Genomic DNA, 15,852 nt, shown 5'->3' with positions numbered 1-15,852 from the left:
TCCAGACCTCGAACCGAGTCTGTCTCAGCATTTGTTTGTCTGCACTTTCGAGTGATTGCTGTCAGGAGGAAGCAGCTGGGCGGCGTGCAGCACTGGCCCTGTGTCACCGCGGGGCCACTGTGGCCGCCAAGCTGCTTTCAAAGACTGGAAGCAACAGGTGCCTGTCATCGAAAGCAGAGGAATGTTTTTCACACATTACAGGAAACCAGGGATGTTACTGGGTGACTTTTTATTTGCTCTGCAAGGCAAGTTTCTGGCAAAGTCCGAAAGCCTCTTGGCTAGACCCGGCGTTCGGGAGGCCTCGGTGCGTGTCTGCGAGCAGATGGGGGCTCCGGGCGCACCTGTGCTTGAGCGCCTTGGACGCGGCTTCCAGCCACCGCAGTGGGTGCTGGTGGAAGCAGGGTAAATACAACCAGCGTAAACCAGTGTCGGGGGCTGGCTGTGCTGACATCAGAGGCACGGGTTGAGCTGTGTTTGTTGGGTCTTTCCTGGGAAATTCTGCGGGGAGGGGGGGACGCAGGGAGGGAAGAGGAATGGGTGTTTGAGGAATTAGAAGAAGGGGGCCGAGGACAGGGAAGGAGCAGCCAGACTGGCTGAAGACAAGCCTGACTGCGGCTCTTACTCCGGTCAGACCTCGTTCACGGCCCTACGAACATCTTTGCGGCGCAGGCGCACGTGCACACGCCACCCGCCTGAGCCTACGTGGGTGTCAGATGCTGATCTGCCCGCGGAGGCTCGGCAGAGGGGGCGCGCGGTCCTGGCCCGTCTGCTCGCGTCCTGCCCCCGGGTTTACCTAAGGAGAAGATCTCCCACAGCAGTACTCCGTAAGACCACACGTCGCTCTTAGTGCTGTAGCTTTTGTCAAAGATGGATTCGGGAGCCATCCACTTCAGAGGAAGTCGAGTCTAGAAAAGGGCAAGGGGGCCTTGAGCAGGAGAACGTGACGACAGAGCACATTCAACCCATGTGCCCACGGGGTCACCTCCCAGATAACATTTGGCCTATAAGTCATTTCCTAGAGCAGCGATGGTTTCCCAGCATGGAGGAAACTCATAACATGCAGTGTTACGCTGCAAGGGGGAGAGCGGTGTGCTACACCAGTTCCTGTGATGGCAGCAGTTGTTCACTGAGCCCTTCCTACGAGCACAGCATGTCCTGACTCTCACTCTGTAAGAAATCCTTCTCCCCACAAGAGCTCACACTCTACAGAGACCTGGGAAAGAGTGATCTGAAGTAGAAGGCATCCTGAAACTCGATAATTTCCTGGAATTTTTCTTAAGGATTTCGAAAGTCATTCCTATTAAAAAAAAAAAAAAAAAAAAGGATTTAAAAAGTCATTGAATGGGGGGAGTTGGCAAAGGCGCCAGAAAGAAGGAAGTTGATAGTTGATGGACAGTATTCAGGACGCCATGTGGCTGGCTTTCAAGCAGGAACTCCAGTGAGTTAGGCCCGGCCACTTCAGAGGGATGGGGATTGACAGGGAGCCTGGGATAGTGGAGAGACAAAGAGAAAAAGAGGGGGGAGGGCCAGGGAGAGGCTGAAAGAGACACGGATGGACACAAAAGAAGCACAGACTGACACGTGGGTAGATGCCATCTTTGCAAATCAGGGCTCTCAAGGAAAGCTTGTTGTTTTCCTTTTATAAAAAGAAACAGTGGGGCTGGGCTTCCCTGGTGGCACAGTGGTTAAGAATCCGCCTGCCAATGCAGGGGACATGGGTTTGAGCCCTGGTCCAGGAAGATCCCACATGCCACGGAGCAGCTAAGCCCGTGCGCCACAACTACTGAGCCTGCGCTCTAGAGCCCGCGAGCCACAACTACTGACCCCGCGTGCGTGCCTAGAGCCCGTTCCCTGCAACAAGAGAAGCCACCGCAATGAGAAGCCCATGAACTGCAACGAAGAGCAGCCCCTGCTCGTCGCAGCTAGAGAAAGCCCGCACGCAGCAATAAAGACCCAACGCAGCCAAAAAATTAATAAATAAAAGAAAGAAAGAGTGGGGGACTTCCATGGTGGTCCAGCAGTTAAGACACTGTGCTTCCAGTGCAGGGGGTGAAGGTTCGATCCCTGGCCAGGGAACTAAGATCCCACATGCCTCACAGTGCAGCCAGAAAAAAAAAAAAAACAGGAAAAAAAACTGTGGAGGAGAAGTGGTTCTCAAAGTGTAGTCCTGGGACCAGCTGAGGCACATTCTCAGGCTCCACCCAAGACTTTCAGCTGAACAGGCTCTCCAGGTGATGTGTGTGCTCGCTCAAGTTTGAGAACCGCGACTGTGGAGTAGTCATCAGAGCCCAGACACAGACTTAATTAAGGCTTCAGGGTAAAGGCCAGAGAAGAGGGGGCACAGGAGGTCACCCGCAAAAGCAAAAATAACACTATGTTCAGAAACAGGCGGGGAGGAGAGGCCCGTGTGAGCTGGCAGCGATGCTGGGTCTGAAGGCAAACCCGGGAGGGACGCGATTTCCTCCCCGGCAAGGTCATCCTGACGCCTGCCCCCGCCCTTCCTGAGATGTGTACACCTGCTGAATCCATCACCCGGGTTTATCTGAGGGGAAGAGTCCAGGCTGTTCTTTCCAGCGGCCCAGGGAACTCCCCCAGGGGGCAAAGGGGAGGGGACGCTGTGGTCCCCGCAGGGCCCACTGAACAGCGCTCCGGAGCCCAAAGGACAGGAGCCGAGCAGGGACAGGGGAAGGACAGGAGGAGGGGACCGTGGCCTCCCGGAGCCCCGTGCGAGGGCTCTCGGGTCCACGGTGCACGCGGACCATTCGCCTCCACAGGAAGCGCGTGCTGGTTTTCAGCGACCCCTGCCGAGGGCTTTGGTCTGTGGTTTGGAAATGATAGGGCCTAAATGAGCCCAAGAAACGTCCAACTGACTTACATCTCCTTTTCTCACGTAATCGGGGTTCTTATAAATATCCCGGGCAAGGCCAAAATCGCAAATCTTCACCACGTTGTTCTCAGACAGCAGTATATTTCGTGCTGCCAGGTCCCGATGAATGCACTAGAATAAAACAGTGGCATGATCAGTGCATGTCCTCGATCTCATCGGCTGATTGCCTGCGCCTTCTCAGTGTTCTCCTTCTGAACTCGGGGATCCCTTTCGCACGCTTCCTTTACATGAAGGGAGCGGCTCCCGACGCATGTGGCGTCGCCCCAAACGTGAAGCACTTCTCTACCAGTACAGACCCCCGGAGGCCCCCAAGTCAAGAAGGGTCCCGAATCCTCTTTGCTACTGTGTTGCAGGACAGCATCGGGGAAACAGAGCTGGCCATCGGGTTCTCCCAGGGAGCACAACTTCCCCAAAACCTCTTATCCTGAGCTGCTGAGATCAGATCACGATCTAGCTGGAGTTTCCTGGGAGGACCCCACTGGGATGTATTAATAGAGGCCCTCCCATGGAGTCGTGTAGTCTGAGAGTCTGGCCAGCTCTGAAAACACGCCAGAGGACGTTGTGGAGCACAGGTGCCAGGTTCATCTAGTCTGAAACCCAGCGAGCTTTTCCCCTGGAATTGAGTTCTACCTGCTGGTACCCAAGAGTCACTGTACTCAAACTTCCTCATATCAGGATAAATTAGGTCGTGTGTTGTGAAGTTCACTCTACATTTAAGGACACACATACAAGCAAATACGAGGAAAAGTGGATTTATAGCACAGGTGTGTGTTTGCCCATGTGAACATCCACACGACCGAGCCTGGTGAAGAAGCAAAACAGTAAAGATCGTGAGGCTGACCTTTCTGGAAGACAAAAACTCCATGCCTCTGGCCACTTGAAAACTGTAAGAAATCAGATCTTCCATAGTGATGGGCTGCTTGTAGAAATCGTCAGAATCTGGAAAGCATTAAAACCGTAACTGTTTGTAATGGCTCTTGTTATGCCACCAAATCCCAGTTTATTGGAACAATGTTAGCAAAACACGAAACAAACCAACAAGTAGATCAGAGTTCATTTTCGAGAGCATTTTTGAGTTTCAACATGAATATCCGAGATTTTTCCAGGCCTCTAGCCCATTTTGCCCAAGCACGGGGGGCAGGGGATGATCCATGAAGACAGAAAGGCCGGAGGGGAGACAACTGGACAGTTCCCTGTCAAAATTAGTAACTCTATAAATAATCTAAATTCAAATCTTATCTCCCCAGGACATTACGCTTCGAGTCTCCCATGGGTGTTTACTAGGGTGATAAATAAGAAAACTATTTCAGAGATGCACAGTCTGCTGTAAAAATATCCCAGACTGTAGGACAGGAAGGAATTAATACCTACCCTCCTCTTCCTCGGCATCACTCAGACTTTTATCCTCCTGAAACCCGGAGCTTGCGAAGCTCTCGCTGCTGGTAACACTATCTAGTCTTTGTTTCTCGCCCTGCTCCAGGTCTGGCTCCATTTTCTCTTTCTTAGGCTCCACGTGTAAGGCTGCATCCTTTAACAGACCAAGAAAGACACAGATGAAAGGGACAGAACAGTAACGGGGAGACCAGTCCCTCAAGCTGGCACTCGCCTGCCCTAGGAGAATGTCGTCCGACAAAATGGATAGTAAATTAGTAGCCTGGCTTCGCCTGGGGTTGTGGAGTCTCTTCTGCTCTTGGGCTCCCTGACAGCATCTCGGGGAGGATAAAGGAATATCCACAGCAGCTGCTATTAACTGAGAGCTCACTCGGTGTGAGCCAGTACACTAAGAATCTTCGGGACATTTTCTCTTTTAATCTTTCCAACAATTTTATGAAGTAGTTCTTGCTTGTAATACACGAGGGAATTATGTTCAGAGAAGTCAGGTAATCGAAGTCACATGCAGCTAGTAAATGGCAAAGCTTGAACCCAGGTTTGGCCAACTCCAATCTATGCCCTTGAGCGCTTTTCCATGCCGTGCGCCATCTTGTGAAAGAGGATACGGGATGACAGAAAAGGATCCCCGGTCAACTCGGGGCCTTTGTAATCCCTGGGAGGAGTAATAAGAGAAGGCCGCAGTTACCAATTTCTCTGGTTTCCTTGGAGAAGGAGGGAGCATGAACGTTTCCTTGTCTCCCCTGCATTCAGAACAAAGATAGAGTTTGATGCTAACGAAGGTAGAAAAGGCCTTTCACCCTGGACTGGGCCTCTAAGCCCTGGTGTGTATCTGGTTCTTTCATTGACCATGTGATCTCGAACAAACCACCTTGCTTTTCTGGGTTTCCTTTCTCTCATCGGAAGAGCTCGATCATCTTGTTACGTTTTGACTCACGGGAAAGGAGTTGTTGATTCAGGGTGGAACCAGAAAAGATTTTTATCACCTTTTCGTAATTCACCTCATCACTGTGACACTAGAAACAGGACTCCCAGTGGCTTCAGGACTCGACCGAGTACCTAGCTCAGTCCTGCTAGATGGCAGTGCCAGACAGGGTCGGAGAGGGACTGGGGTTCAGTGGTGTCCCCCGATCCGCCCGCCCTTCGGGGCAGGGCTGAGATTCCCCAGGCTCCCCATCCTTCCGTGGCTTTTCCTGGAAGTGTCACGAAGTGGGAACGGTCCCTCCACTAGAGGGCGCCGTGGGAGCAAGCAGAGGACAGAGGAGGCTGCTTCAGCCTGACAAACCCTGGAAGCGTGGAGGGTCCCCGGCTCCTGCCCCCTCGACAAGAGACCCTCCTGTGCCGCAGAAGGGGAGTCAGGCCTCAGAGGGAACCCCGACTGCCGTCCAGGTGACCTACCTGAGTGGAGATGGAGATCGTAACTCTTGGTTATTACGTGTCCCCGAGGCAGTTAGACTCGATTCTGCTCAGTGGGGGACAGAAACTGTATTTTCCACAAGACCCTTCCCAGGACAGAAGGCAGCAGCGGAAGGGGGCTGGCAAAGATGCTGGGGTGAAAAGGGCTCGAGTCTTTGGCGTGACTCCAAGGACCGTAACTCAAGACTCCTTCACCCCTTCCTGACTCCCAATCAACGGCATATTTAGTTTTGCTTATTGGTAACCATTTCTGGTAAATGTTGATTTATTGAACTTTTGGGACTCTGACAGAATACAGGGAATTTATTACATATAATATGTAAAGATCTAGTGAACTTACTTGGAAAATGAAATATCCCATTTCTGTTTGGCCATTTGGTTTTTCCTTTAGGTTCCAAATATGAAACACAGCCGTGTGTTTTCCACGAAAACACTAAGCTCCACCAAGAGGGAGGTGAATCATTAAATATAGCCAGAGAAGGAAGCAATCTCTTCAAACAAAGGACGCACGAACCCAAACGTTCCATCCTGCCCGGGTCCCTGGGGTATTCTTGCTGGATTAGTTCTTCCTGAAGCCAGCCCAGGATTTCAGGACTGAGGAGAGTTTGTACTGCTCTCAGCCCAGGGCACCAGTCTCCCGTTTTTCTTATGTTTTTTTCCCCTCTTTACCCAGTGCAGTGCATGGAAAAAGCATTGGGGGGGGGGGGCGAGTCAGGAGAGCTGGGTTTTCTCCTCGACGTCATCTCTTGCCTTGTGTGTCCTTAAGGCCAGTCACTTGACTTTTCTGGGCACCTCGGTAACGTGAGCGTGTAGGCTAGCTGGTCACAAAGTTCCCTTTCAGCTTCAAGAGTCTCATTATTAGAGGGCATGGTTTAAAATTGGGAAAGTATGTTCTTGCGTATATGTTGCCAGTCTGGTAGAAAACCTGTGTCTCCGGTTGGATCAGAGGCTGAGAGAATGGGCAGCTGTCCGGTGGGTCTTCTTCGTGTGCCCCATGAGAATCTCACTCGCATGACAGAGACGGGCATCATTCTTGGGTGTCGCATACCTTATCCGTCATCCAGATCATATAGATGAGTGGCATTAAGTTAGATTCACCCAGTCTTTCTATCTCGGTGGATCAATGATGATGATGATGGTAATTAACATTTATGGAGAGATGAACGGAATTTGATTCAACAATTCCGTCAGCTGGGTTCTATTATCTCCATTTAATAAATGAGGAAACTGAAACTTAGAGAGACTGAGTAACGTGCCCAAGGTCCCAGATTTCTTGAGTGGCAGAGATAGGATTTAAATCCAGGAAGTCTGAGCCTGGACTCTGAGCGCCTAAACCACCAAGCTACATGGGTTCATCAGCGACACTGCTGATTACAGGTTAATAATGTCAAATCATTGTCTCGTGGGCTTCTCTAGTCCAGAGAAGGACACACCATTGGTGAAATAGGTCACATTGGCAAAGGTTTATTCAACTCTCCTTCACTCAGTAATCCCTTTTAAACTCTGTTTGCGTTCAGGACTTGGACCCTTGTGTTCCTTTTATTACATAGCTTTGTTTTGGTGGGTAAGGCCGGTTCAGTATGTGTATAGGGGTGACATCGGTGGTGAAGGTGTGGGGAAGTGGGAGAAAAGGCAGTAGGGAGGGAAGAAAATGATTTCTCTGGCCCCGTCACTGTTCTATTGTTGACTATAAAGTCAGTTGACTGAGTCCTTAATTTCTCTAATCTAATCAATGGAAACGATTATGCTTGCCATCGTCTTTTAAGACATGAGTGACTAAGTGATTTGTGCATGTCTGAGTATCTATGGAGAAAGAGACAGAGAGAAATTTATCAAGATGATTTGATATTTAGGTAGATGGCTAGTAAATTTTAATCTCTAATTATCACTGCATACAGTGGGCTCGAATATTCTCTGTGCTCACCCGAAAAAGAGTGTGCTATATTAGCGTGGAAAGAAAAAAATTTTCTTAAACGAAAAAAGCAGAGATTGTGTTTTAAGCTCAGTCATTCATGGTGTCGACTGAAAAAAATGCACAACGTAAAAGCTGTGAGTTGGGTTCACTCAGTGTCTTTCTGAGGACTGTAGCCCGGGAGCAGCCTCTCAGAGAGCTCTTGGGAAACTGCTCTGAAGAGGTAGGGGGCGAGGTCAGCATATACGTGCTGTTGGTGAAAAGGGGACGTGCAATTAAGCACACATCTTGGCAGAAGGCTGCCACTAGTTATGCAGAACAGACATCTTAGTTAATGGTTTCGGGGCTTTTCTAAGTATGAGAAGATGCAAGAATCCAGGTTCCACAAAAAAAAAAAAAATTTTCTCCTGAAAATATGTAACGATCTGAAGGCCTGTTCTGCTAGTTTTCCCAGAGCACAGAGCGCCTCATTCCTGATCTCCGCCCCTGAACTCCTTTCAGGGTGTGTTAAAGGTCAGCGACTGCAGTGGCTCATGACTCAATCCTTGCAGAGCTGGATGGATGGCTAGTGACATTCTTTAGTTGGCAATGGAAAAATAGTTTCTCTTGCTTTATGCTGCTACAGCCTAAACGGAAACTCACTGCTGTCTTGAAAAACCTCCAACCCCTAAGTTCCTTACCTTGTTGAGAAGGAATAAGGCCCGTTTGCTCTTGAGATAGTTGGAGAGATTTCCGTGTTTGCAGTATTCCACAATCACCATCAGAGGCCCTGCAGGCAACACGACACATGCTCAGCCACACCAAGCCAGCCAGCCATCTGCCAGCCATCAGTGGGCCTGAGAAACCTCAAACCAACTTGTCTTTATATTAGTGGGGTCTGGGGGATGCAACTTGGGGGTGGGAGAGTTTTTTTGTTTTTGTTTTTCCAACTGGACCTGAGAAGGGGTTTAAAAAAATATACAAAAGGAAAAGGAGACAATTGGTGGGGGTCGGACTGGGGAAGAAGCAGAAAAAAGAGTAGGAGAGAAAGAACTGTGGGGAGGGGAGGGGAAGGGCCAAGGTCAGGGCTCTACCTGTAACTGCCAGCCACCCTCTTGGCCCCTTGGCCTCAGGACACTGTCACACCAGCCCCTCCCTCCCAGGTCCTGTCTGGCCTGACCCCCCCCTCCAGCTGCATGGCCACCTGGGGGTGTCTGCACGGAGGTTGCCCCAGGGCTTGTAAGGTCTAAAGCAGGGATCGGCAAACTCATAAAGAAAGAGACAGAGACGGTAACTGTTTTAGGCTTGTAGGCCACACAACTACTCAGCTCTCTGCCTTTGTAACCGGAAAGCACCTGTAGACGACAGTACAACCAAATGAGTGGCCGCGCTCCAATCCAACTTTAGGAACGCACAAATTTGAGTTGCATAGCGTTTTCCCATGTCACAAAATATTCCCCCCCACCCCCAACTACTAAAAACGGTCAAAGTAAGCTCCCAGGCTGACCGGCCATCGTTTGGCGACCCCTAGTCAAAAGAGGCCAGAGGGTTGGAAAGGAAAGCCCCGAGCTGCACTGCGGGTCCCCTGGGCTCCCCGAAGGCGCCATCCCCACCGCTCACCCGCTGGGCTCTAGGCCCACAGGGCAAGAACAACTTCCGGTTCTGGGTCAAAGCGGAAGTGGCCCCAGAGAGGCTTCTGCACGTGGGCCCTGTCCTGGGGCATGCTGGGAGTACTAAAGGCGCCCTAGGGGAGGATGGAAAGGTGTACAAGTCCTCAGTCATAATGCACCCTGTCCCTGCACTTGGCCCTGTGGGTACGGCCTGTCCGAAGGCCGTGTCCGCACCCCACCTCCTCCTGGGAGCCTGCCAGGAGTGATTCCTTCCTCTGGATGAAGCTTCAAGGGATGCTAACCTTCTGTGCATTTACCTTGGCTCCGGTCATACTCCTCCCAAGTCATCCTGGGAAAAACGCCCTGCACTTGACCTCGAGCCTGCGGAAGGAGGTCTCAAAGGGAGTCCTTCTGTTCAGAACCTTTAAGCTAAGTAGCCAGGGAAGGCACTTCCAGGATGGGAGCACCTTCCATCAACGGACAGGCTGCTTCCTCTGGACTATTACCAGGCCATGTGCCAGGAGGCGGGGGAGCAGGGCTGCGGGACAGGGAGCTCGCCAGGCCGCATGAACCGGGACGGGGCAGGCCCTCGCTTCCCCTTTACCTCCTTGCTTGGTGCAGGCTCCCAGCAGGTTGACGACGTTCAGGTGGTGGCCGATGTGGGTCAAGATCTTGAGCTCGGTCATCAGAGCCTTGTACTCACTGGCCGTGGCCCCCTCTGTGTGAGGATCAAGGGGAGAATCAAGGCAACGGGACAATGGGGCTCTTTCCTCTGGGCCGGCCCTCCTGCCCTCTGTGTTTGGCAGTGCTCAGCCCTCACTGCACTGGCTTCCCCACAGTCTGCAGAAGGGCCAGCCTCCAGCCTGTATTCCTTCCTCCCACCCTCTTGAGCCAGAAGGGTCTTGGTTACAGTGAGGCGCAGGGCGGTGGTGGGGTTAGTCACGGGACGTCTCCCCTTGGTGGACCTTGTCCTGTTCAGTAACGTGCTGACTCGGAGCTGGGCACCTGGGGAGAGCGCCTTCCAAAGGCTTCCTTGCGTCAGAACCAGGCCCAGCGAGAACTTTCCAGGTGGGGGATGATCCCACACCTCACCTCTTTTTCTCACTTCCCCCGCTTTGAGAAGTTACAAAGGGGCCTGCAAGGGCAGAATGGCCACTTCTGTAAACATCTCTGCCATGTGTTATTTTCTCTCTATAACCTTTTCCTCTCCGGAGTCTGCAGGGTTATCTCAAGTCATGAGGCTCCATGAGCATCTGAATTCAGCTTCATTCTCAGAGATAAACAGTGTCAATCTAAGAATTAGCAGAGTCTAAAGCCTAAATTAAGTTTGTCTTGTCTGTTTGTTCTTATTGATTAACTTCTAAGGCATTTAAAAATTTTTAATTATGTTTACAAGAAAAAAAAGTCATATAAGCTTGCTGTAAACATATTTCAACAATATGATGTTTATAGAGTGAAAAGTGAAAGCCACCCCAGTTCACCTTTTTAGCAGTAACCACTGTTCATCATTTGGCGTTTCAGAGCTTTTTCTATGCACTTATAACTATACGTACCCAATCAAAGGTCTTTTCCGTTTACATAAATGGGATCATATATAAAAATATAAAAGCAAATTTGATATATATAATTTGCTTTTCCCCCCCTTTAAATGTCATAGACTTTCCCCATTCTTTTCAATTGATTAATGGCATTCCTGACATTTAGACTGTCTGCAGTTTTGTTTTGTTTTTGTTCTTGCCATTACAAATAGGCTGGAATAAACAGCCTGTGACCTTTGTACCCGCGTGCAAGTGTTTCTGCAGGACAGTCCTGGAAACGGGCCGTGCATTTCACACCGCACCTGTGCATGCGAAGGATGTGCACTTCACATTGTGGTAGACACCAGCGTGGTATTTCATAAGCACAAATCATTTTTTAATAATAACCAGATAAACTCTAGAAGCCTCCCGGTGGGATTGGGATTGGCTCACAGTAGATGCTCAACAAATATTTGTTAGACAAATAAACAGCATGATTACTCTTCTCATTTCAGACATGGGCTTAAGGCCCAAAAAGGTTAAAGGTCTTGCTCAAGGGCACTTTGAAAGAGCTTCTGACTCATGGCCTTTGTTTGACATTCTGCCTTTCCAGTTTCTCCTAGAAACAGATGGCCAACCAGTTTAAACAAGAAAGCTTGAATGAAAATAGTTTTTTAGGAATGTTACATAGTGGGTGACTTGGCAGTCTTTTTCAATCAAGGCTGATGGCTTAAAAAAAAAAAAAAGATAAGCATTTATACAGATACTACACACCCTATTTCTGTATTGCATAGAACACATTCTCTGGCCCGTTAAAAAAATAAAATTGCCAGTCAGAATGTCCCCCTCAAACTCATCCCTCCACGCGTTGATGCCCCTTTAGCCACAGTAGACAAGCATGGGCAGCCGACTTGCCTCTCCTAGAGATGGTGTGTGGTAGTAAGCAGGGAGACAAAACTAGCTGAGGAAACAGATGCTTCCAGATTTAGTTTCAACTTATCTCAAGGCTGGATATACTAGCTTGCCTCCAGAACCCAGGCCAGGAGCATTTTCAGGATTTTGGAGCAATGGATCATTTCTAGGAGGCTGTGCCTCTGCAGCCCTTCTGTAGCACTGAGGTGTGTGTGTGGCGGGGGGGAGAGCCTGGCACCCAAACCCTTAGTTTTGCACTGCTCAGCTGTGTGGCCTTGCAGAGGCTGTTTAACCTTTCTGGGCCATGTTTCTTCATCTGCAAGTTGGGATAATAATATCTACCTCACAAAGGCTGTAGAGAGAAAAATAAGAAAAGTGGCAACTTCATGCGGTTCAAGCTACTAAAGTAAAGTACCTAGTCTGGTGCTTCCTCACATGGAAGACACGTTGATGCCTCTTCTCTTTAGAATCTGGGTGGGAGTGGGGTATGGGGGGTGCTGGACTACAGGTTTTCTCACAGAGATGCCCACCATCATCTGGGTAGTTCACCTTGAACAAGGCCTGCTTTGTGGACGCAAAGCTCTTTCCCTGGCTACTTTCAGAGTAGAACTGTCAGGTTCATTGCAGAGTTTTATCAGAGCCTTCACTCAACAGCCTTTTGAAGTGGAAAAATATTATTACATGGGACTTTTTACAATGACGGTGTCACTGCTGGATGAAAACGAAGGCTTTGAAGTCTCCCTCAGCCCATGGGCCTTTCTGCTGGAACCTCTGCCAGCTACCTGCTTAGCTGGGCGCATAGCCTTCTACGCCTCAAAATCCCCTGGCAATATCTTAGAGACTTTGGAAAGCTGAAAATTGCCCTTTGGGTTTTCAGTCCTGTTTCTTTTTGGTTTGGGAAGCTTAAAACGCATTGAAGTAACATGACAATTTCATCACAGTGAAGTATTTTCTATGCTTTAAAGGACCTATGAGTCTTGGAGATGTTTGGCTGACGTGACTTTCAGTGACTTTTCATTTTCACGCTGTCTTAGGGGCGGGTCGTAAGTCACCGTGTGCTTCGTCTCTACCTCCCAGTGCCTCACAGGGTGATAGTATCTTCAACATAGGAAGATAGTTTGTTGTTTTCGGTTTTGTTTTGCTTTTATTTCTAAAGAGGAAATGTTTAATGGGTGGGACCTGACGCTATAAAATAGCTTGAAGTTCTGATCAACTCAACTGTTCTAGCTTCATATTCTTACTTTATAGTGAGGTTCAGCCCCAGCTAAGCCTTTGAGATTTATGACGTACAGCTAAGTTGCCATCATAACGCCATAATGGATCATGCCCAAACTTTGTACGTGTGGTTCCTGTGGGCTTGAGTCCCTGGTACTCTAGAAAAATCTGAGATGTGGTAGGAGAAAGATCTCTGAGGAGACGGAAATCATTTTCCCGTGGATAACGCTGAACTGTTTCCTTTCCAAGGTTTATTCTGAGCTCCTGCTGGTCTCATCTAAAGCTCCGGAGGTCAAGGGGCTTCCAGCAGAAGCAAGTTTTGTGGCCAGAGCAGAAATGGCTTCTGTCTGTTCCTAGGCCACACCCAACTTGGGCCAGCATTTAGGGGACGTAATGGGTGAGCTGAAAGCCAAACTTACACCATCCATACCTTTCAGCATCTTTACAGCCACCGTCCGGCACGTAGGTGATTTCTTAATGCCAAATGCAGATGCTTGGACCACTTTTCCAAAAGCCCCTCTTCCAAGTGATTTGCCTACAATGAAAAGAAGACATTGGTTTGTTTGCCAAGCCAGCAGGGTGCGTTTAAGTCTCTTTTCAGGAAGAAAGGGCCTTTTCCCTGTGTGTGTGTGTGTGGCATGTAGTTCTGAATGGAACCTCCAATGAACTGACCCCAAAAGGGTCAGGACACATTTCTGGGGTATCTTCCTTTCAACTCTTTATCGTGCTACTGTGTTGCCCTCATCCTTCGCAGCTAGGCTAGGCCCCTAGAAGGCGTCTGGTGCAGGTGGATGGCCAGTTTCCTCTTTTACAAAGTCCTTCTTGTGGGGAGAGGCTCCCACATCCTGAGTGGTCTTTTCCATTGTTTACTAACGTTACTACCACAAAAATTTCCCTATGTTTCACCTAAGCCCCTCTTCTTGCCACTTAAGCTTACTTCTTCTGATCTGTTTTCAGCAAAGGGAGGAAATGGAGAAGGGGGGTTACAGCTGTTGGTTATAATGATGCTTCAGAGCTACCAAAAAATAATTAAGTTGTTTCTCAGACCTCCTCGCCAGGCAAGATATTCCCAGTATTTCCAACGTGTCTTTACATGATGATTATAAATCTTCATGGTTCCAAACATGGGCCTAGTAATTTGTTTCAGCCACAGAGAGCTGGTTGCCAGATGCAGTGACAAAGTGAGGTCTCATTCACGGTACCCGGTACGTTACGTCGTAATGACTGTTAAACACTTTTTTTTTTTTTTCTCACCCTTGAATGAGACAAACTTCACTCAAAGGGGCAGTGACCATGTCTGAATCTTCCCAGAACTTGGCCTGGTGCCTGATGTACCTGGGTCCCCTGGGTATTAGTGCAGAATGAAGAGTCGCATCTGGGAATTTGTGAGATGCTGACAGCAAGTCTCATGCAGTCCTGGGTAGCCAGAGGGGCCCCCGTGAGTTGCACACCTGAACGGTGCACAGAGATGAGGAGGGACCACCCCTGCCCCTGGAACACCTCCGCCACCTTTTCTATCAGGGCTTCCTCCTGCTCCACCAGGAAACAGGTTGCTGAGTACAACCTAGAGAAGCTGTGCACTCAAGCATGATACGGCAGAAGAAAGAGTGAGCCTGAGAAGTCGCCTTTTTTGGGGTTCTTCTGGCGGCAGGTGCGGGGCGGGGGGTGTTGGAAAGCCAACAGAATGCCTCTGGTCAAAAGTAGGTCCTGGTAGGGGGAGTGTTACTTCCACACACAGCCTCCAGTTCCGACCAAGTCCTCGCGCTGAGACTGTTCTGATAATGCGCCTTCAGTGAGCTAACTTTCCCTCCTTCTTTATTTCCTATCTTCTTCATACGCCAGTCCCTTCCCCCAAAAGACACAGTTCGTTGTTTGTGTTTTAAGATTCCTAGAAAATTGGTAATGAAGCTTTCCCGCTTCCTTATCCTATTAGAAGCTTTGTACTTTTATGTGCAACTCCCGCCCACCACCCACCCGAGGTCACGTCCAGTGAGGAGGTGGAAAGAGCTCCGTCCCCAGTGACATCAGCGGCGTCTTCCCGCCTGGGTCTCACGGGGACACGCTCTGTGTTAGGAGGAGACACTGGTGAAACGACCCGCTTCCCCTGGTCAAATGTGCACCTGTCGTGGCTGATCAGGTCATCCTCCCAAGCATGCTCCACAGACAGGGATAGAGTCTCTGCTCCCTTCTTCAGATAAAAGCGTCCAAGAAATAGCAAAGTCAGGAGTTCTCGTTTCAATAAAAGAGCCTCCGGTGAACCCCGAAATCACGTATGGAGAGAACACTGGCAGATACCTTCTCCAGATTGTAAGCATAGGCACACTTTGGTTAGAGGCTTATCCCTTGCTTTTGTAGGGTAAAAGAACACCTTTTCTTCTGCATTGCCTTCTGCCATCTAATATGAAGTGTCCTGAGTCTGAGACAGATGAAGAGCATCTCTGTGTTGGGACAGCTCTCCACAGGGGTCCACAGACCCCTGCTCACTTGGGGCAGGCGACGTCCTTTTCCTTCCCACAGCTTCAGCCCCCACGCATTCCCTTCTTAGCCATCACACAAAACACTTTATTTTGACAAGTGTTTGGGGAGGTTGCTTTGACCAGTGAGAAGGTGCTCGTACTCCCTAGACTTCCCTGTCTTTTCGTTTATTCTCTTGGAAGCTGACTGCCGCCTCGAGCACGGCCCGAAGCTATCACGGGCTCTTTAATCATCTGGTGCAGTTGCGATCCTTTGGCAGATCTGCAGTTCCAGGGTCAGGGGAGCCCCGTCACACCGGACTCGATCTTGCCTGGTCCTTCTTTTCCCTTAAAATCCTCCTCGGTGTCACCTAAATGCCACTAACTTGGAAAAGTGCTAGGGCGTTGTCATACCATGAGAGGATATTGGAATCTCCTCCGAGAGTGACTGGCCAGGGTGCCTGGGACACTGTGGGGCGAGTGCAGGGCAGCCCGGGGCCGAGACCCTCTTGGGCATCCGGGGCTCATCTCACACTAGGCAGCACCATCCACTTGCCACATT

General features: G+C 49.7%; 1 protein-coding gene across 1 annotated transcript in view; it reads right to left on the bottom strand.

The window, feature by feature from the left end:
- FLT1 (fms related receptor tyrosine kinase 1) overlaps positions 1-15,852 on the bottom strand; it is a 172,824-nt gene that overhangs the window by 16,301 nt on the left and 140,671 nt on the right. Inside the window, exons 18-24 of the mRNA XM_067713588.1 lie at positions 13,268-13,372; positions 9,798-9,911; positions 8,285-8,373; positions 4,259-4,415; positions 3,729-3,826; positions 2,876-2,998; positions 794-905 (exon numbers count right to left, since the gene is read on the bottom strand). Of these exons, the coding sequence (XP_067569689.1) occupies positions 794-905; positions 2,876-2,998; positions 3,729-3,826; positions 4,259-4,415; positions 8,285-8,373; positions 9,798-9,911; positions 13,268-13,372 (798 nt within the window). The remainder of the gene's footprint in view (positions 1-793; positions 906-2,875; positions 2,999-3,728; positions 3,827-4,258; positions 4,416-8,284; positions 8,374-9,797; positions 9,912-13,267; positions 13,373-15,852) is intronic.

Source organism: Pseudorca crassidens, chromosome 18 (assembly GCF_039906515.1).
Source record: "Pseudorca crassidens isolate mPseCra1 chromosome 18, mPseCra1.hap1, whole genome shotgun sequence".
NCBI lineage: Eukaryota > Metazoa > Chordata > Mammalia > Artiodactyla > Delphinidae > Pseudorca > Pseudorca crassidens.
Note: the sequence above shows the minus strand (reverse complement) of the source record. Positions and strands in the feature narration are given on the sequence as shown.